Here is a 22,287-nt window from a genome sequence, read left to right as displayed (position 1 = left end):
TATAAAATAAACCTGTCGTTCTCAAAAAATAAAACAAACTCTCCATACACACTTCTCCAGAATTCCTTTGCAAAATATCAACTATTTTAAGCGCTATCTTTTCCCTCTTCAAATCCCTAATAAGACCTTTCCTTTGCCTTTGATACAACGCACACTGTTCTACCACATGTTCTACCGTTTCTAGACTAACACTACACTCACATTGTCCATTAATATGCTTTTTTAACATAACTAACGTACTATTCAACCCTGTATGCCCCAACCTCATCCTTGTAAACACGTCCTCTTCTTGCTTGCTCCTACCAGTAGCCCTACTCCAACCCACCCTCTTTTGCACCCCATAAAACCATCTCCCTAACCTCTCATTATCCCACATGCCTTTCCATTTTTCCTTAGCCTCCATTTTGACTATACTCTGGATTTCAGCCTTACTAATCTGTACATTCATTGTAACTCCATTAAGTCCACAAGCTCCTTTGGCCAACTTGTCCGCAAACTCATTCCCTCGAACCCCTATATGGGCCGGCACCCACAAAAAGACAACCGTACTACCCGAACGCCTAAGTCTGTCTACCATCTGCACTATTTCCAGCACAATATCCATCCTTGACTGGGACACTACATTTTGTATACTTACCAACGACGACAATGAGTCTGACGCAATTAAAATTTCACCCTTAGGCCTATTCTCCTCTATCCACGATAACCCTATCATTATAGCTACTAATTCTGCCGTATATTTTGATTGGTTAGACAGCTTCTTTGTTGGTTATGGGTTCTTCTCTTGAGAAAGCTTTGCGCCCCCTATCGTGAAGCATGTCAGTCTATATATATCAAGCTTCCCCAGGCTATTGGTCAAGGCTTGGGATGATATGAAAACGGTGTCTGAAAAAATTCCTAACACTTAAGGCGCTCCCATAGTCCAGCAGACTGTACACAGAGCAGACTCCGCGGAGGTCCGCTCGACTATGAAGGCTCAAAGAGTCCGCGCGGACCTCCGCGGGGTCTGCTCTGTGTACAGTCTGCTGGACTATGGGAGCGCCTTTAAAATACTGGTCATTCTATCCGATTGTCATTTTGAAATGGAAACCAACAGTCTGAGATTAGTAGTGTCTAATCTCCATCCCCCAGAGGAACGAAACATGTCTATGCATTCAGTGTAATATGTAATCAGTCTAGTATGAATAAAATGTTCCCGTGTTTAAACCGCTGGGGGCCCAGGAATGTGTGCGTACACAAAGTAAATCTCCCATTTGTAAACAGAGGCAATAAACAGTGGACATTTGTAAAAATCTGTCATATCATTTATTTCAACAGGCATGAATTCAGAGTGTAAAAATAGAACAAAAATATGTTTCTTCCCACACACTAATTCCCAGACAGTATAAAAGGTATCAATGCCCCAGACCTAAAACAGGCCCAAATGTATAGACGATTGCACTGAAATTGTGATGCTAGGGAAGAGTTTGGACTTGTGTTTACATCCCATCAGTTATTGATATTAGCAAAACATTGCAACATTTTATGTCGTCTAGTTGAAACCGTCGATATAACTCAAGAGTTATTACTCAGCATAGATTCGTTACCTGTAGCCTCAATCAAATCAATATTCAGTTACCAGATAGTCACTCTGGGAGGTCATCCAATCCCACCTGGTGACTAACTCATTGATCATACATCAGTCCTAAAGTACATCATCAGTGTACCCGTGTAGACTCAGTAGTGCATTGTACCAGGGATGAACGATATCATATTGCAATAATTTCCTCTGGTGACCCGATATTAATTGCAATATCATTTTTTAAGGTCTATTTTAAAAAAGGGGAATACCCCCTATTATAGGAAGTCTTTCCTGTGCCCCGGGGCAGTTGGCTCAGTATTGGTGAACACGCACCGGTCTCCCATAAACCTAGAAATCAGAGAGGAAACTGTAACTGGGATATAAAGTCTAAGGCTGCGTCATAGAAGATGACTTTATGACACCATAACATGTTTGTGTGCGCTCTTACACCCAAATTAGGTTTTAATGGTGGTTCATACCATTGAGCAATACTAGAATATACACCTCATTTGAGTGCAAGAGCTCACACAAACATTCTATGGCCTCATAAATTCCAATTCAATGTCACCAGATTTTTACATCCCAGTGAAGAAACATCCCCCTCAATCCATTTGCACTAGAGGAGTGAAAATGAGCTTGAAGACAACGGAGGCGATGACCTTGAACGCATACAAGCCCCCACCGATACAAGTAGATGGAACAAACCTACCCACAACGGAGGAGTTTATACATCCTGGAAGCACTGTTGGATAGGATGGAGGAACACACTGTGACTCAGCGAGGCCAGAAACACCATCGGAACACTGAGCAATGTGTGAAACTCCCTCCAGTACGGTATCAACGACAAGCTGATACTGTACCAGATTTGTGTTCTTTCAACCCTGCTCTACGGCTCAGAATGCTGGAGAACGAGAGAGTGACCTCTCCAAGCCGTCAACATTCCACACGAGGAGCCTCAGAAAACTCTACTCAACAACTACTTGCTCTGACCAATCAAAAGAGAGCATGCGAAGTTGGTGGAGGTTGATTGGACACGTCGTGCAAAGAGTACAGTATGACATCACGAGTACTGGCCTACAACTGAACACCAGAAGGAAGGCGTGAGAGAGGAAGACCCAAAGAAACCTGGCATTGAATGGTGGAGAGAGACCTCCAGGTACAAAAATCTGCCCTAAACAGACAGGAGTGGAGATCATTTGTGGCTACATGCCAGTAGGTATGAAGGGCAGTAATTAGAGGGTTCTCTCTGCGATTTCTAGCTTTTACGAGAGCAAATACTGACTTAACTCTCCGGGTGCACAGGAAGTCCGCGAATTCTTTAAATGGGTAGTATTCTTATTATAAGCTACTTTTCCTTTTCATTGCAAGTAGTATAGACAGTTTCAGTGGAATTGCATAGCTAGGGAACAGCTTGGACCCGAGTTGATTTCCTTTTGCAGCGTTTGTCAATATCAACAGCCGACAGGAAGTCAAACGCAGTTTGTCATCAAGTTGAAACAGTCTACTATAATCTAGGGAATCCATTTACCCGCTATACAAGTATAAACTTTTGGCATCATGCAGACTCCTACTGGATTTCTCAAGTGATAATTAAATAACGCCTTTGCGATATGCATATTGCATCCGTGCATATTGCATCCGTTCATATTGCAATATCGGAATGAATTCCGTATATGTATTGTTCAAACCTACATTCATGTCTGTGTGCATTTTGTTCCCTGTCTTTTTATAGCAATATACAGTATGTGTCACTTTTCAAGCCTTAACCCATCAGCACAGTCACTTTCAAGCCTTACTCATCAGCACAGTCACTTTTCAAGCCTTAACCATCAGCACAGTGACTTTCAAGCCTTACTCATCAGCACAGTCACTTTTCAAGCCTTACTCATCAGCACAGTCAGAGTCCATAGCAACAGTCAGTCTCAAGCCCACAGGGATGTGGTCCGTGAGGCCGGCCAGCTGGGTTACATAAGTAAACTCCTCAATTTCCTGGATGAAGACAGAAAGGGTTATGTGGTTTAAATGATGCATTAGGCTTCTCCACAAAATGTACAACGTGGGTTTTAATAAGGCCTTTTCCAGGAGCACCCAATAGCAGATTAGTCGTGTTGTATCATGGAAATTATTCATGAAATACTAAACAGCATTCACGGTGTTCTCAAGGTTCCTTCCTTTCTTTTTTAAACAACAATTAAGGAGACGGGTAGTAGTGGAGAAGGAGGAGGAGAAAAGGGAGGAGGAGAAGACTGGGGAGAGGAGAGGAGACACATACTGTTCGGCAGTGCTCTGCGATGGAGCTCTCGCGGTAGAGGATGTAGTCGATGCGCCGGCCGACCCAGGGCTGTCCGGGCTCCGGGTAAACTAGAGGACAGCTGGCCGCAGCCACGGGAGGGGAGATGTAGCGCTTCCTCAGCTCCTCGCTCTCCAACGTCCTGCAAGGAGGCGGGTGGTGAACACGCGGTGAATCATCACCTCACTTTTAAGCGAAGAGTTTTTAGTGTGGGATCAGATCTGGTGAGCAGCAGGGTGGGCCGATCGATTCACTTTCAAAAATCAAATCAATTGAAAAGATTAGTCCCGCCCACTTGTCTTCACCTACATTCACTTTCAGGTCGTCCGACCTTCATCGGGCACCATGAGGCAGTGTTGTAGTCGAGTCAGTAAATCGAGTCAGAGTAGAGTCTCGAGTCCCCAGTGTTAGAGTCCGAGTCACCAAAGAAGAGCCCGAGTCGAGTCCCCATTACCCGAGTCAGTCATCAAGGTTGAGTCCACTCCACTCTGGCAGTCAAAGAGCTGATGTACACATAAAGAAAGGTCTACATTAAACATAAATGACACAGCACTGCAGTCACCATTTCAAAAGGGAGTTTATTTACTTTGTGACACAATAGCCAAACAAATGCACTAGCCATCAATATCTTATGCCAAATGATTAGGGCCCATTGCAATTAAAAAAATCTTTTTTTAATAACTATTTGTCAATTAACAAGTCAGAGTATGAGTCTGCACCTTCCGAGTCTGAATGCAGTCAATGCTCGAGTCCAAGTCATCAGTGCTCAAGTCCAAGTCGAGTCACGAGTCCTGAAAATCAGTCCAGGACTCTTGACTCGAGTCTGAGTCCTGGACTCAAGTACAACACTGCCATGATGACAGAATCTAATAATAAAGTTGAATGTAGGTGAAGATAAGAGCGCGGGATGTTTCTCTTTTGACGCGATGACCGCTCCTCTCCCAACGCACCCATCCAGAACAAGCAGGTGTGCAAAAGACACTATTGTTTAGATGCAAAGCACCTGTATGACTGGAGTGTCACTAACTCACTCAGTAATTCAATCACTCGCACTTAGCCACTCTGCCCCCTAGCATGCCGCTGGTAAAAACCTGTTCACATAGAAGATTCGTTCTCATTTACTTCTCTTCTCTTGGGTACAAAATATACAATTTAGTACTACAGAGTGTAGTGCTAATCAGATGTATGTACTACAGAGTTGTAGTATTAATATGTACAGGGATAAAGACAGTATGGTAGTAGTCATACTGGCCAGCAGCGTAACTAGTATTTAGTAGTATATGTACAGATTAGTGGTGGGACTCTATTAAAAAAAATTATCGAATTAATTCAAGACTTTATAGTTAATTAATCGAAATTAATCACATTTTAATCGCATATCAATATTTGATGCGAAAAGCAAAATGTTTCAATTCAAATTCATTTTGGTATACGAGTGAATCAATGAATATACATTATACATACGTTTAAGCAGCTAAATCCTGTATTAGCTACTACACAGATCAATGCCATTTTTAACAGTGCAGCAATTTTAGGAATAATATATATATAGCGCAAAGGACCTTTTGTAAACTCAAGCACTTTTGAGGTAAAAGTAAAACGCAGTACTTTCAAGTACATTCTAGAACAGTTGACCATTGAAAAAAAAAAACTCTTGATTGATCTAAATTTCTCTTTTTTTATGAACAAACCAGACTAAGAAAAACTAATTTGCGATTTATTATACTTTATACTTATAGCACATGCATGAGTCTGGTCTCCTTTGAAAGGTAAAATTCTAAATTTTATTTAATATTTATTTCATTAAATAAATTATTTTTAACTTAATTCTTTCTGTAGTTAATTAATCGAAATTAATGAAATAAAGTCCCAGCCCTAGTACATATGTGTCAAAGTGTCAACATTCTCTACTGAATCACGCATTTGTGTCAACATTTTAGTCAGCTAGACGAAATTGTATCCAGATGGCGTCCCTCACAGAGGGAACGAATCTAGGAGGCCAGAGGATGTGTAGAACTTTAGGCACCAGAGAGAAGAGACGGCTCATGGGAGATAACCAAAGACCAGGGTAATACTATGCCAGAGAAAGAGAGGATCTTGGCTGTTCAGTATTCAACTCAAGAGTCCTATCCTGAAGGATTACAGGATAACTAACGTTAATTAAAAGTCAACGAAATCAAACAGAAGCAACAGTTGTGATTGGATGATCAAGAAAAGAGGGCAGGGGTTTGAAACGGGTCACTTACCTTTGTAGGTTCTCGGGGGTCCTGACGTCCTCTTCGTACAAAGTCGGCTGTTCCAGCAGAGTTCCTATGGCAACCAGTGTTTAACTAATATTAGTATTTGTGATCATACATACAGTTTTATCTTATTGTACCGTCTTCACTTAGTCCCTCGGATTAATTATTGTTATCTACTTGATATGCTGATGATAGATGACTATAAACTCGCTTGACTGTTGCACGGATCACAAGTCTCTCAATAGGAGGGTGTGCAGTATAATAGAATGACATGATTGACATGATAGAACTTGCCTATCACCCAGGGCTTCTCTTGGCCTGGCCCGGCCCTGCAGGGGTCTCTGTAGTCCTCGAACAGACTGTGCTTTTGTTCCAGACTGTCATCTAGGGAAAGAAAATACATTTGGTTTGGTTGGTTCTCATTCTGTGAGAATTTAGCTTTTACACTATTTGACGTATGGCTGGGAAATATGGCAAATATCATAACACAATAGGATATTTTGGCCATCATAACACAATCTTTTTACAAGGCGATGGTATTGTAATATCTATCCAGTGGTTCTCAACCTTTTTACACCAAGTACCACCTGAGAACGTAGCTGGCTCTCCAAGTACCACCATATGACCGGCGTTAAAATACAGTCTATTCAGCTATGCACAGTTCACGCAGGAGGCAAATGTATTCCTAATAACATTATTTATTGTTAACTTTTGTCAGACGGGGCGGCTAGGTGGTGTAGTGGGCAAGGCGCTCGCCATCAACGCTGGATTCGAATCCAGCTTGGCTGGTCGTTCATACTAACACAATTGGCAGTGTTAGGGGTGGGAAAGCTGATGGGTGGGTCCTGGGCGTTGTGGACAGCGACCCCTACAGTTCGGTCGGGGCGCCTGCACAGCGAGGGTAGGATCTGGAGGGAGGTAGTGTGACCTTCCACACGTTACACTCTCCCGGTGAGAATCTGCGCTGCCAGGCTGGCTGCCGGCTGGCTGCACATGCGTCGGAGGAAAGCATGTGACAGTCTCCGGCCTCCCGGCCCAACAGTAGGGAGGAGTGCGCAACAACCAGGAAGGGGGTTGGGAATTGGCATAACGACTAAACAGTGGGATGAATAGAATATTCTCATACAATGCAAGGGGCATTGAGAACATAATAACTAACACTCACATAGCAAGTGAGAAAATTAAGAACTGTATTTCAGCAAATGTACTCTGCACGGTGATTGATTGAATGAAAATTGTATTAACAGATTGCAGAATAGGTACAATACAGTACGGCTCAATACACACAATTGTTAACACTTTAATCGCCGGAAACGCCGAAACTCGTCATTGCCCGCCATGCTCATTCTGCCGAAGACGCCGTAACACGTCTTTGATATCAATATTTCAAAAATCTGTGATCGAAATCATATTTCTCCTCCGGGGACCTGAGATATACTGCTGAGCTCCACTCAACTATCTAACGGTTCAAGAGCGCCATCTGGTGGCCGATCGGCAGATCGCCCAACAGGAAGTGACGCGCCAAACAGGAAGTGCTCACCCATATTTCGTCCGGGCACTCGCGATCGTTAGCAGGACTCCATCTCGACACACTGGATAATCAATCGTTCGCCCTAACTCAATAAACAACGTTATTTGGACGTATATAGTATTATACAACCTGGAAATGGTTCATCTAGATCAACATCCCATAATAGAAAACTGTCTACTCCAAGCTGATCGCCCAACGGCCCGAGGAGACTGGGGTAAGTTTCAGCGTTTATTATTACCGTGTTCGATATAAACTGCTCTGATGATCATATGACCCACACTAGATGAATGATATAACGTTGCCCACGGAATTATAAACGACCCCCCGCCCATCCGGTCAACATCAGATCATACGTAGTAACTTCTAGAAGTACCTCCAGTTGAATTTTTTTATCTGGCACCGATCGCTATCAAACTGTATTTGATCATCAATATAATGCATTTGGGGCTATAAATCAAGTTCTGGAGAAAGCTGCAGAAAACGATAAAAACATACTTATACTTTAGACCGTATTTTAGTATGAATATGTGAATGAAAAAGTATAACGTTGCTACACCCTGAACAATAGATATAGGACATTGAATGGGCCATAATAATGTCAATTTAGCAATAGAATTTAAAAAGTTATAGCCCTGCAAAGAAGGGGAACTTCTCCATAGACAAATAGAGCTGGCTAGGGATGGTAAATTATGAATTTAACCATGGCGATCAAAGTGTTAAGGGGATGCAGACCAGAGAAAGACTTTCGTCTTGTTTACATCAGGGTCCCCCATTTTCAATTCATAATGAATTGTAAGTAAGGGTGCAACTTGCTCCGTGCAATCCATTCTTTGTGGATTTAGCCCTTAATTTCCTGCATTCTGGTGCAGACATTTTTGAATTTCTACCCTTTAACTGGGCATCACAAATGATTGTACAAAAATTAATAAAAACACAAGGTAAATATCTTCAATTTATCAAATCCAAAGTGGGTTTTTCGGGGGGGGGGGGGGGTTATGATTAGCAACATCACTGATTTTGATGGATTTTTAGTTTTTTTGTAATGTCAGATTTAACAACAACTCTTTTCAGAAAAGTGGGAGTATTTCATTTTTTATCTGACATTACAGAAAAACTAAAAATAACAATGGTTATGATCAGGGCTGAAGTTGAATAAAAGATTTACGACTGTTTAGACTGCATTACGCTCTGTCACAGTGATCTCCTGGTTGTTCCCCACTACCTTCATGTATATATTTACTGCATATATATCCAGGGCTGTACAGTGCGATGAGGGCGTCGCATTTTGCGCCAAAAAATTGCCTGTGCAAATAGAAACAAATATTTGGGGCACCCTTGCGAGTACCGATTTCAACCCTTTCATTCGCATTTCAAATATTTTTTTCGAGGAATTTAAACGTCGCAAACTAATCTTGTTGGCCGTTTTCTATATCTCTCCTCCCTCGGTCTCTCTCCGTCTGCCCGAGGAGCGGGGCTGTTAAGTTACACACTCGCGCGACTCGAGTCACTCACACATACGGGTACTTGAGAGGTGCTTTCCGTGCTGAAGCAGCACACAGAAGAGCTCATCATAGCGGAGAGAACGAAACGTTCGAAAAAGCATGCATAGCGCGACCTGTGTAACATAAAGTTACACTGCTATCGTTAGCAAGCTAAGCATTCATAGCGCGACATGTGTAACATTAAGTTACACTGCTATCGTTAGCAAGCTATTGTCAGCAACTTCGGGTCATTGAGAAGCGCTATATAAATTAAATGAATTATTATTATTATTATGCATGCATGCATAGTGCAACCCGTGTAACGTTAAGTAACTTGTGTTCCGCGGGGAAAGACCGTTCATCACTGCATACAACTTGGGTTTAATCCAAATATCCATTCAGAAACTTTGTATTATGAAATAATTCTGGGATGTCCGACTATTTCCCTATGCCTTGTTTGGTGCGAGTTCAGCTGACACTGTTGACATGCCCACTACGCAAAGCGTGCGCTCTCACACACATACAGCATCAGGCTATTGTTCTAAAAGTATCTCTACTAATAAAATGGAGTATTGAACCGTTTTTAACAGCTGGGACATTCTGATTTAAGAACTTTCTAAATAAAATAGAAAGTCCCAAAAGTTAATTTATCTGACTGCTTGTATTAATTGATCAAAAAGTTGCCATGTGCAGTCATATAGTTATATAAAAGAATAACAAAGCAATGTCGATTCTGTTCTTAATAAAAAAAAAAAAAATCTTCCAATAACCAATAAGAGTATCGATAAAATACTGAACCATTAAGCAGTATCGATAAGAGTAGTAGTATCGATAAAATCCTAACGATACCCATCCCTAATGAACACTGTTACACTGTTATCAATGAAAGAAGAAATGTTTGCAGCTGTGGTAATACTTCAGTTGGTTCATTATAAAAGATACAAACCTGAAAACAAAAGCACTTAAATGTTAAATAAAAGGACCACTGTAATGAGGCAGGAGGAACATTTTTTTGCACTATAATGGTAAAATTGTTATTTAAAAAAGTGCCCCTAAAAAAGATTCTGTGCGCCTAAATCTTTCATTTAGGGGTACCTGTGCCCCTAGTGAAAAAGCTTAGCATACAGACCTGCATATATCCATATCTATCTGAATATACCTGCATACAATCCTTCTACTGTATATACCTACTTATACACCTGCATATAACACATATAACTATATGATAGAATGTACAATAATGCTGTATATACTGTGTGTGTATATATATATATATTTATTCTTACCGCATATATCCATCCACATTTGTCTGTACATACCTGCATATAATCCTTTTACATATCTGTGGATTCTATATCTGTACATATCCCTACCTACTCTTACTAGTTACGCTGCTGGCCAGTATGACTACTACCAGTGTCTTTATACCTGTATCACTGTACATATTAATATTACAACTCTGTACACACATCTGATTAGCACTATACTCAGTAGTACACATTTATATATTTTATACCCATATTAAATCACCTGTATATTACCATTGCACTTTACGGTTACATTTGCACTCTGGTTGGATGCCAAACCTCTTTTCGTTGTATTGTACTTGTGCTGTAATGTGGTGAATCTAATCTAATATTCGGTACCTCCCAGCCCTAATTTGACCTATACGAATGCACACACACGCCCACCCACCAGGTGAGCAGTTGTCAAAGTTGAGGTCTCCACAGAGCATGTCGAACACAACCACTTCATCGGGCTGCTTGGTGGCATCTTGGAACTCGCTGATCCATCTGGTGACCATGTTGAGCTGCTCGCAGCGAACTTCCCCATCACCTGATTACAGAAGACACCACAGGGTAACTATCACAGGATCAACTCTTCACTTGCATTTTTAATAAGGCCCAATTAGTGATCAGTGATTTTCCAGTTGATTGATTTGGGTTCTTGATACAAAGACAACACATGAATATGAGTTCTCTCATTTGCAGGACTTTCCCTAAACAGGGGCGTTGCGTCTGCATGTGTTTAAAAGATTATTAAAAAGAAATTGCAGTGAAAGCTTGGGGCCAGCTTAGAAACTTTGTATCATTATCCAATATGCGATTGCTCCGTCCTCTGTTCCTCTCCGTGTCTGTGTGTGTGTGTATGTGCATTCAGGCAGGCATGCATTTGTGTTCAAATGTTGCACAACCATATACACTGTACTAAAACCTATTTGGAAGTTACCATTGTTTTTGCTATATTATTCAAAATGTGTTTTTAAGTTACAGGAAGTTACAGCAAATGGCTTTCTACTGTATATAGCAATTCTTTCAGATCAAAATCTTCAAGAACAGACATGAATATTCCACAATATAATAATGTGGTCAAATGTAAATGTAAAGAAAAAATGGATTGGGGCTTTAATAGTAGCAACATATCACTAAAACATGTGATATTGACGTTGGCATGTACTAGGCCTAAGCTACTGATAAATGAATAATACAATTAATAATAGATCAAAATTATGAAGTTGACTTGCCTTCTGGTGCATGAAGATGAGTACAGTTAAAATAGCCAACCACTTTCTTCTCTTTCTGATTCTGGCCAATTAGCACCTGTGGAAGTCACATGACAACATTACATTTTCATACAGTATACAATGCTTTTTTCATAGCCTGCCCTAAATCATTGATGAGCAATCTGCATCAGTATAATTAAGCCTTGAAACAAAGAATCACAAGAGTATTCTTTCAACTTTGAGAGGAGCGATGCTTTCAACCGTCAGTTGACAGTAGGAGCTGTGTACTTCAAGGAGCAACAGTGATGCTTCAAACGATTTAAAACCTTTTTCAAATGGGACTTGCATGGTTCTTCGTCTGAAGGGTTCAACCCGATCTGGGTAAATAGTATTTGCTAAACTTTTTTTTATTTATTTTTTTTATACATGTCTGGGTTATATATGGGTGGAGTTTTCCAAATAGGACATAATATGAGCACTAGAAGGTTTTGACAATTGTTGTCAATTAAATATACCCGTTTGGAAAATATTTAAGGAATACAAAAACTCAAAAACAGACTTATATAATAATAATAATAATTTAGGACCTGCTCAGAGGTCATCAATCGGCACGCATGCGATGCATGCATGCGATTCGTATCTGCGATTAACCCATCCCGTCGTCCTTCCCCCCCAAGGGCAGCCGGGAGCAGACCGGCGTCAACGTGAGCCGCACCAGGGGACCAATCCAAGTGCTCCTGTCCGTCTTCGTCAAGGACGCCACAGTGTTAGCAATCTGTTGTTGTGCATGTTTTTCCATTGGGTTTATCTTATCGGGGGGGAAACCCTTGCGAGCACGGGGAGAACATGCAAACTCCACACAGAAAGGCCTGGGAGATACCCCACCTGGGTAACTGGCATCATGGAAACCTCGTCCCCAAGCGGGAATCGAACCCTGGACCTTCTATCTGACATACTCAGAAAATACATCATTATTGGAATGGAATTTTGGAACATAAAGTATGGAACCCGTTTTAGTGACTGGCTGGTCCTTAAGGTCCCTCGAATTTGCTCGGAACAGGGTAAATCTGCATCTAGCTCATGGAATGAACTCCCACAGTCTAAAGCTTGAGATCCTCCCCTCTGTTAAAGAGTTTAAAACCTTTGTCAATCAAGTTGTACGTGTCTTAATTGATTTGTCATCCTTGCTTTTTGCCTTGTCTAATCTTATTGATTTTATATGCTTTTTAAAAAAACTAATTTCTGTATACATTCGACGTGACTGTAAATGAGGGAAACTGCAGTTACATTTTCGAGTAACAAATAAAGGTTTGAAATGAAATGAGATACTGTAAGACCCAGTAGTAGAAAAGACTCACGCACATCCCAAGTATAGTCACGGGTGCTTGACTCAAATAGATATGTAAGGTTGTGGAAAAAAAGTCAGCACACCGTCTGCCGTGTTCCCAAGTTTAATTTACTTTAACACAACGTTTCGGCCTGTGGCCTTTGTCAAGTGTCACCAACATGTGAAAAGGGGTGGGGTATATATACATACATATTAGGGGTCAAGGTGTGCTGACTTTTTTTTTCCACAACCATACTGTAAGACCCACCCATCTAGTACTCCAAATAGGTCAAAACAAATGCAGAGAATTCTATACTATTACAAATACTATTACAAATACTATTCGACGCCAGGTTTGGCTTCAACCGATAGCAACATATAATGCGTAACGATACCTTAGTGGTGAGCAGGCCCTTGGCGGCCAGGGCATCCTCCCCGCGGCCGTTGGGAAAGAGGTGGTACCGGGCGTCCAGCACCGGGAAGCGGCTGGCCAGGAACAAGCCACTGTTGACGAACTTGAAGGAGGAACAGGCGCCGGGCGGCTGGAAGGCGTAGACGCCCACGTCGTACAGTATGTGCCCGTAGACCGAACAGAGGGTGTCCGTCAGCTTCCGCGCGGCCCTCTTGTCGAACACTTCCTCCAGACACAGTATGTCCACGTTGGCCGGAAACAGTGAGGACACCTCGCAGGGCACGTCGCCCCCCTGGCCCCGGCCGCCGGAGCCTAAGAAACGGGATGGGTTCTGGTGACCCGCCCGCTCCTGCTGGTTGGAGTTGTGGTTGGTGTTTATAAGGAGAGTGGGTGACTCAGAGGGGCAATCCGCATCGCCGCCGGGTCCATCTCGGCCGGGGCTATAATTGGAGATGGGGATCGGAACCTCTCCTTCCGAGTCCTCGTCGGAGGGGCCGGCCGATGGAGCCTGCGGCAGGCTCGCAGTGGCCCCGTATGTGGAGGCGTTGGGGGTTGTGGGCAGGAGACTGCTGGAAGGGCTGAGAGTGCCACAACTGCTGGGCGAGTCGACAAAGATCCGGATATGAGGTCGGCTCACGCCGTGTGCAATGCACCGGCTGATGGTGGCCGCTCTGCGCTGGGTGTGCCCCAGGTTGTTGAATCGAGCCAAACTGTCGGGCAACAGGCATAGATTGGCGGTCGCAAATCCAAACGTCGCCTTTCCTACCAGCTCAAAGCCCGTGTTTGTCTCGCTCTCTGGCGAGGACGGCGGCTCCCGGTGGTAGGAGAAGGGCCTGCGTGCGGCTTGGAGCGGCGCCCACAGGAGGAACCCCAGGAAAGCCAGGGGAGCGGTAACCAGAAACAGGAGCAAAAAGGTGACAGAGCCGAAGAGCACCTTTAGAGGGTGGAGGTAGCATTCCTGCTCTAGTCGCTGGGTTTTTTCCAGGGTGGTGGACATGCACACGGCGATGAGCCGGTCCAGGAACCAGAAACATGGCAGGATGAGTGCCCAGCCCACGTCGTGGAGGCCCGCGACGCACCCATTGGGGAACGGGGATTCCCGTAGAGCCATGCCTCCTCCTCACCTTCACAGAGCACCAAGAGGGAGGGCTGGCATCAGGTGATCAGGACCACTGTGACATCATTCCTGGACAAAGGTTTCTGCCACCAACGGCTCCACTGTAATCTAAAACAAAGGGAACCAATTAAGAGACGGTGAAGATCTGACGTGAACGGACACTGGCACATTCAAAAAAATACATACGCAAAATAGCTTTCAAAATCTATCAGAAGAGAATACATTTAAAATCACAACAGCACCACTGTGTACTACTGTGCATATCATACAATAACCTGCCCCAAGTGCAGAACACCACAAGTGCAAGTGATAAGTACATCAAGTTATTTAGTTAGTTAGGTCCCCCTTCTCCCATACTCGTCGGAGGGGAGGAGATAGAGATGGTAGAGTCCTACAAGTTCCTTGGAGTACACCTTAACAAAATACTGGACTGGTCGGACAACACTGAGGCCCTCTACAGGAAGGGACAGAGCAGGCTGTTCTCCCTGAGGAGATTCGGGTTGTTCGACATGTGCAACCGACTGCTGCTATCTTTCTATCAGTCGGCCCGGTTGTAGCCAGCGTCCTCTTTTTTGCTGTGGTGGGCTGGGGGGGGGGGGGGGGGCAACATCAGTTTGAGGGACTCCAGCAAGCTGAACAAGCTGGTGAAGAAGGCTAGCTCCGTAGTGGGTGGTGAGCTGGCTAATCTAGAGGTGGTGGCTGAGGAGGATGAGGAAAAAGCTAGAAGCCATCCTGGAGAACCCCTCACACCCACTATAATATGAGAAGCTAGCCAGAATGAAGAGCACGTTCAGCCAAAGCCAAAGGTATTTTTACTATGCAATGTTACTTAAAGGGTAGGTAACATTGCTTGACGAACAATCTTACTTACCATTAGCTGACTGGTTGTACAGAATGAATGAATGAAAACTTTATTTAACAGATTGCAGAATGGGTACAATACAGTACGGCTCAATACACACAATTGTTAAGGGGATGCAGACCAGAGAAAGACGTTTGTCTTGTTTACATCAGGGTCCCCCATTTTCAATTCATAGTGACATTTATGACATACACAACATACATGACATCATGACATTTATGGCATAGGGACATACATGACATACAGGTATATAGTACTGTTACATTTGTGACATATATGATGACACAAGATAAAAGTATTTCTCTGGTCTGCATCCCCTTAACAATTGTATGTATTGAGCTGTACTGTACTGTACCCATTCTGCAATCTGTTAATAAAGTTTTCAATCAATCAATCAATCAATCAATGACATGCAAATATACAGTACTGTTACCCATAGATCCTGACATAGTATAATGATGGGGAGGAGACTGTACATTAGGAGGGGGTGGGTGATGGGAGAGAAATATACATACGGTGGGGAGGAGACTGTCTATTAGGAGGGGGTGGGGGGACATTTACGGTGGCCAGTTTCTAATTGCAGCCTCCCGTAGGTGCTCTTTTAGAGCGGTTTTGAATGTGGGTAGGGATTCACATTCCTTTACAGCTTTGGGTAGGGCGTTCCACATTGATGTGGCATAATTGCGAAACGTGTTTAGTCCCTTGTTTGAGCCGAATCTGGGTTTAACATGATTTGTTGAGCTTCCTCTGGTGTTATGATCGTGGTATTCACTGACCTTTGGGAAGTATTTTGACATGTACATGGGTACCTTAGGCGTATAGTGTATCTTGTAGACCAGGCCCATTGCAAGAACTTGTAAGTCGCTTTTGGATACAAGAGTCAGCTAAATGACTAAATGTAAAATGTATATATGCAAACATCGATGGTGATTTCCTGTCGAGGTAACATGAAACCAGCTTGACTGGTGCTTGCCGCATATTCTCAAATGTTGAGGGATGACAAACTGCACGCCCATGTGCATCATGGTGGAAAAGAGGGCAAGGGGAGACAATCTGTCACACCATCTGTATACTGTATTACAGTTCCACTGATCGCCAGCTGATAGTAGCGAGACAGCCTGAAGCCCACCGCATGCAGTTATATAGCCATAACATCTCACCCACTCATAATTGACATTCAAAAGGTTTCTGCTCTAACAAACAGCTAGAGTTAGCAACAATTCAACACATTGCGTTAACGTTACATCGCCGTGCTTGTTTATAATATTCATATGTGGACCCTCATCATCACAAGAGCGTCCCTAACATTCTTTTACATCAAGTTAGGTCACGTTAGCCATTCAAACGCGCTTGCAATTCAACGTTACTAAAACGGCATCGTTAAGGTTAGATCGACTAACGTTATTGAACGCTAATATTACAGCACCTGCATAGTTAGTTAGCTAGTAAACCGGCTAATCGACTTGCTAACGCCGGTTAACCAGAACATCTTAACCTGCCGGCAAAAACGGAATTCCTCACTGGAATGTAATCCACAGAGCAAGCTATATATAATAATGATTTCAATACGACATATTCCCGCACAATCAGCACTTTCTCAATCACAGAAAATAGGAAATTCACATCACCTTGCTCCCTGTGAGGTAGTGTGACGTCTGGGTGCTAGACCGCTTCTCATCTCTGCATGATCAAACCACGCCCCTAAAGGCGTGGTTGGTTATCGTGGTGGATCAGTTCTGTATCGTTAGTGGCTTAGCTTGGCATCGCCTTCTGCACTATCTCGCGTACGTGCACGCGTACTGAATAAACCACAAATGTACCTCTAATACCAGTATTAGTCTGACCACACCCCTCATCAGCTTACCTTCATAAGCAGGTGTGTGGTCACCTGCTCTCCTCCTTCTCGCTTTCACCACAAGGAAGAGGTGCCTCGGTAGATCCCCACACTTGACACCATGATGGAAGAAATTGGATTAGGAACAGCTTGGGAAACAAGGATACGTTGACATCATATCTTTATTTTCTCTCTCACTATTTTCGAGAAAATACGGCGATATTGTCTTCGTACTGGAGTGTCTAGAAGATGATGATCATTCTACAAACCCTCCACCGGTTTTCGTATTGGGAGCACGCCGCTGCATGCTTCTCAACTGCAGTTCCTTGCTGTGTTTGTTGGGGTGAAACCTGTCAGGCCACAGCTGAACTGTCGGACATGCCGCTGTTGTGAGGAGCGGTGCGTTCCAGGTTGGGTGAGTAGTGTTTGCTGGCGGGCTCCACTTGTCTGTTAGTGCTATGGGGGCTACTAGACAAAGTTTATGGAAACCGGCCCCAGGCTAGGGTCCTTTGTTTAGCCGTCTAGGCGACAGAAGGCCTTGGTCTGGCGACCATTATAGTTTTAACTAGTGGGCCGCGACCATTGACACTGGTGATCCCTGTGTGTTCTGGACGAGTGGATTCTCTCTGTCACCGTGTTAAGACCCCATCTTTCATATCCAAATGAGAGTATTCCTTCACGAGGGGATATGTGCATGTAATGTGCGATAGCGGCAGATTCATGTTCAAAGTCAGCTATACAGGCCAGTTGGTACTGTGCTGATTCCGCCGGACGTGTTAATGTCACCGTTGTGAAGCGGTGTTGACGTCTTGTTTTCTCTTTTCTCTTAAAAAGTGAGGAGGGTTCAGAACGGCGGCCTGTCTGGGTGAGTGTTATGTCATTGTTTACATGTTCATAGCTTACGGTTAGCCGGTCGGTGGCCTGGCGCGGGGTAGCTTGGCTTCTCGCGCGCCGCCGGGAGCTCGCTCCTGATCGCGTGCGTCGTAGATCGGCGTCTCGCGAGCGGAAGCGATAGCACCCGAACGGTTGGAGCAGCCGTTAGCTTGATGCTATTCTGTTGAACGTGCTTTGATTTTTAACATGTTTTACACTCTTGACCACGACGTCATCTTTGACAGGGGATGTTCGTCAACCCTGCCTGAGCCTAGACGGGGATTGCGTCAACAAAGAGGGCTGTGTTCTACGGTGGCTTATGACTGCACTTCGCTGATCTGCGTTCCGGGCAGGTACGGGGTTGGCCAGACCCTCATAACACGTCTTCTGGTTTTACCTTGCTAAATGTATTGTGAATGACGGTGTTTTTTTCCCAAAACGTGTGTTGTTGCAATGCATTTGAGATACGTTGCGGGTTGTGTGTGAGCTGTTTTTGTCACTGGCAGTAGCTTCTCCGTGCAGGTCGTGATGTATTGATCTGGTTGTTGTGTGAGAAACATCATGGTGTTTATGTGTACCGTGTACTCACTACTAAGGCAACTAACCTATGAAGCTATGCTTGGTGACGAGTGAGTAAAAGAATGTTCTTTCTCAGACTGTAATGACAATGGACAGTGAGTTCACACATTAACAGGTTTTCCTGTTTTAACTGGCCGTATTGAGGGTAAAATAGGAGGATTGTGTTTTTCCCCCCCCGGTTCCCTGGGGACTTTATCACCTCCTATCAGACATGTTGTGCATTAATTGTGTCTTTTGTGTGGTAGGGATACGATGTAACTCTCAGCTTGATTGCTGAGGTTGTGCTAAATCTGCTGGAGAAACTTATTTCCTAAAGGGAAATTGGTTTGGTTGCTGTCATGTGTGCTTAGCAAGGCCTGTGGTCGATACTAATCAAGAATGATGTATTCTCTCATTGTGATGATGATGGGTTGTGTGTGTCATGTGACCTACAACTGGGTTGTACTGACCACAGAAGCACATGTGTATGTTGGACCGGGGTTCTTAGAGCCCTCTCTATTCTGTGTTTTTCCTTAGTAAAAATCAGATAGCAGGTTAGCTCGTGCGCTGTGTGGAGCTGTGAAACGCTTCATAGAGTTGACTATGACTGTGTCATATTCTCTTTTTGTCGTTACGTCGTATCATGGGTGTGGGGTCGTAAAGGGGTGAACTGGTAACCTTTCCTCTCCCCGTTGTTCTGTCGGTCAGGGGTACACCCCCTGTCCTTCAAGGTTCCCGTCACGTGGCGGTTCGGCACGTTACGGGGGGGGGGGGGGGGGGGGGGGGAGGGAGTTCCTGGTCCCACGGCCTGGTATATTGGGCGTGTGCACCGCAGGAATTCCCCCGCCATAGAGTACGTCACCGTGCGCGTCTCTGTTGGTAGGACTTCCGTGTGCTGTTCAGGTCCATGTGATGGATCTGTTTTCAGGGGGGGTGGTCAGGGCTCCTCCTCACCAAGCGCCTACTCAGGCCTTCTGTGAGTTCGGACTCCTTCTTCCATGTGATCCATGTGAGGAAGCCTCCATCAGAGTACAGAGCCTTCCTCCTCAGATTGTCAAAGTGAGTGGACCCTCTAGAAGGGTCCTTTTCTATTGTATGTATATTCGATTCAATTCGTTTATTGAGTGTGTATGGGTTCGGTGCCTCTTCCCCGGAGGCCCTAAAACCAGTTTTTTACATGGCTCAAGGTGCAATATATTCTTTTCAATCTGTACAGCTCGCGTGGGAAGTCTCTCTGGGGATCCCCGTCTCTTTCCTATGGGAGGGTGGTGGGATGTAAAAATGTGAACATTTTTTACCCCGGCTGTGTAGACTGGGATACATACTGTTGATGCTTCCTTCTTTCTATTCCAGAAGTGTTGGAGTTAGGGAGTGTCACACCCCTCTTGTCGTTCCCCTGGGCGCCTTGGGGATTCAATGGCAGGTCTAAATAGCCTGTTCATTGATGGGGGTGTGTCCCGACGCACGTATAGTGCTAGCTCGCTGTAAACAGGCGATTGACTGGCACGCCTTAGTTGCTTGTGGTTGAAACAGCGTTTTTATAAAGCAACTGAGATGGGGGTTTTTCCTCTTCCGGCGACCACATCCCATGACCTGGGTGGGTTGTCGACGGATCCTCGTTCATGTCTGGGGGATGATGACGGGATGGATCTGAACATATGTAGTGGGGTCTCACGCCCTTGGGGTGGGCCACCAGGCGCGGTTCGTCCCGACGTCTGGGTGGCGCCTTCTTTTCATGTTAAGATCAACACGCATATCTGCCCTTTTCCTGGGGCATGTCGGCGTGGTTAGGGCACGGGACTGGTTCTGGTCACGCTGGTCCAGATCAGTTGAACCCGTTGTCCGCCGGGGATGCAGATCTGCTGTTCTGGTACCCTGAGGGACTTGGGCTTTTTTCAGGGGGAAAAATGCCAGGTCGGTCTGGGTGTCACAGGGTTAAGCGCTATGGAGACCCTGGTTGGGTATGTTTTTACTCAGCACTGTCGTCATGGCTTACAGCCATGCCATTCTGTACGCGCTCGATCTCGTCGGATCTCGGCCGCTACACAGGTTGGTCCTGGTTAGTACTTGGTTGGGAGACCGCCGGGGAATACCAGGTACGGTGTGCTTAGGGGCTGGTTCTCCATTGTTTTTCGCTCCTCTCTCACGCATGGCGAAGAGGGGCCTGTGGGGGTGGTTTTTTGACCTCCTCTGGTGACCCTGTGCTTCCCGTACCGCCAGGCCCGGTCCGAAGTGATGTTTGCGACCCGTAGGCCTGGGTTAACCCTTTTTGGAAACTGAAACACTTGTACTGCGGTATAGCCGGTGTATACCCGCAGGTGTGTTTTGGAGTTTTTTCTTGAGGGGTTATAGGAACAACCACCGCATTGGGTAACACCGAGGTGGTTGATTCCCTGGTGTGTTGGAGCAGTGTCAACTCCCGGGTTCACCGGTTGAGGGTGCCCCTGCACGTTCATGACGTCTGCCAATCGTGTCAGCCTTCTCTGCCTCGACCCCTCTGGGTGGGGGTTGTTAAATGGAGGCTTGGTCATGCAACACCGCCAGCTTACGCTCCTTCCGCCGGGGCGGCTGTGTTCAGCTGTCCCCTCTGGCGCCTGTCTCGTCCGCAGTCTCCAGGCTAGGGTTAACAGCCTGTTGCCTGGTTTTTCCCCGGTGCGCTGCCTGCTTCCGTTGGTTAACCTTTTTTGTGTGCTTACGGCCATGCTGACTGCCTATTCTGCAGGGTCAGTGTGCCAGGCGGTGTACTATTGGGGGGACGGGGCCCGCTCGGCTTACTGGCCTGGTTGGTTCCGCCTGGGAATACCAGGTGCAGTAACTGAGGGGCCTTTGTCCGAATACGCTGGCGATGTGGGGGGCGGGGCACTACGTGCCCACCTGGTGGGGTCTTGATGCTGGCATCATGGACTTCTCCGGGCCCCCATTCCAGGGAGTCCAGTCCTTTTGGTGGGTCTGGGTCTTCCTTCGTGCTCCGCTGCTACGGCCTTGCCACGGGGTTGGGTTTGCCCTTGACCCCGTGATTCTGGGGGCAGTAACGAGGTTGTTCCTCCGTTCGTTCCCGGGTGGCATGCGGGTTGTGCGTGTGTGTAGTCGTGGGTCAAGCCACGGTCTGCTCACCCTGTGCGTTGAGTTGCTTGAGTGCCTCTTCGCACGGTCGGGTCCGTCGCCCTCCCGTGACGTCCCTAATAGGGGGGCTACCCTCCATTAGGGGGGGTCGGGGGGGCTCGGCCCTCCCTGTTCTGATGGTTTTGGGGGGCTGTCAGCGGGGTGTATTTGTCAGCCAAGTGGCTCCGCTTGGCCTCCCTTGTGCAGAAGGCGATGCCAAGCTAAGCCACTAACGATACAGAACGTTAGGTTATGACTATAACCAAGTTCTGTTAGTTAGGGGCGATGCTTGGCATCGGACGCCGCTGCAGCCCTTGTCCTCACCTTGTGGTGAAAGCTTGGGAAGGAGGAGAGCAGGTGACCACACACCTGCTTATGAAGGTAAGCTGATGAGGGGTGTGGTCAGACTAATACTGGTATTAGAGGTACATTTGTGGTTTATTCAGTACGCGTGCACGTACGCGAGATAGTGCAGAAGGCGATGCCAAGCATCGCCCCTAACTAACAGAACTTGGTTATAGTCATAACCTAACGTTACCCCACCTATCTGTGTCAATATTGTGCAAGACCGTTGGAGTTGTGATAATAAGAAGTTT

At 45.2% G+C, this 22,287-nt stretch overlaps 1 protein-coding gene across 1 annotated transcript; it reads right to left on the bottom strand.

The window, feature by feature from the left end:
- Positions 1-1,292: 1,292 nt before the first annotated feature.
- smpd5 (sphingomyelin phosphodiesterase 5) lies at positions 1,293-16,987 on the bottom strand. The gene is made up of 8 exons (XM_084336938.1): positions 16,953-16,987; positions 13,329-14,570; positions 11,628-11,703; positions 10,799-10,939; positions 6,386-6,475; positions 6,098-6,161; positions 3,834-3,993; positions 1,293-3,550 (listed from the first exon to the last, which is right to left on the bottom strand). Exons 2-8 carry the CDS (start codon positions 14,454-14,456, stop codon positions 3,443-3,445), a joined length of 1,767 nt encoding a protein of 588 aa, XP_084193064.1. The 5' UTR covers positions 14,457-14,570; positions 16,953-16,987; the 3' UTR covers positions 1,293-3,442.
- Between the last annotated feature and the right edge of the window lie 5,300 nt (positions 16,988-22,287).

The sequence above is a fragment of the Notolepis coatsorum genome (assembly GCF_963971535.1).
Source record: "Notolepis coatsorum genome assembly, chromosome: 19".
Lineage (NCBI taxonomy): Eukaryota > Metazoa > Chordata > Actinopteri > Aulopiformes > Paralepididae > Notolepis > Notolepis coatsorum.
This window is presented reverse-complemented; position numbering and strand designations above follow the sequence as displayed.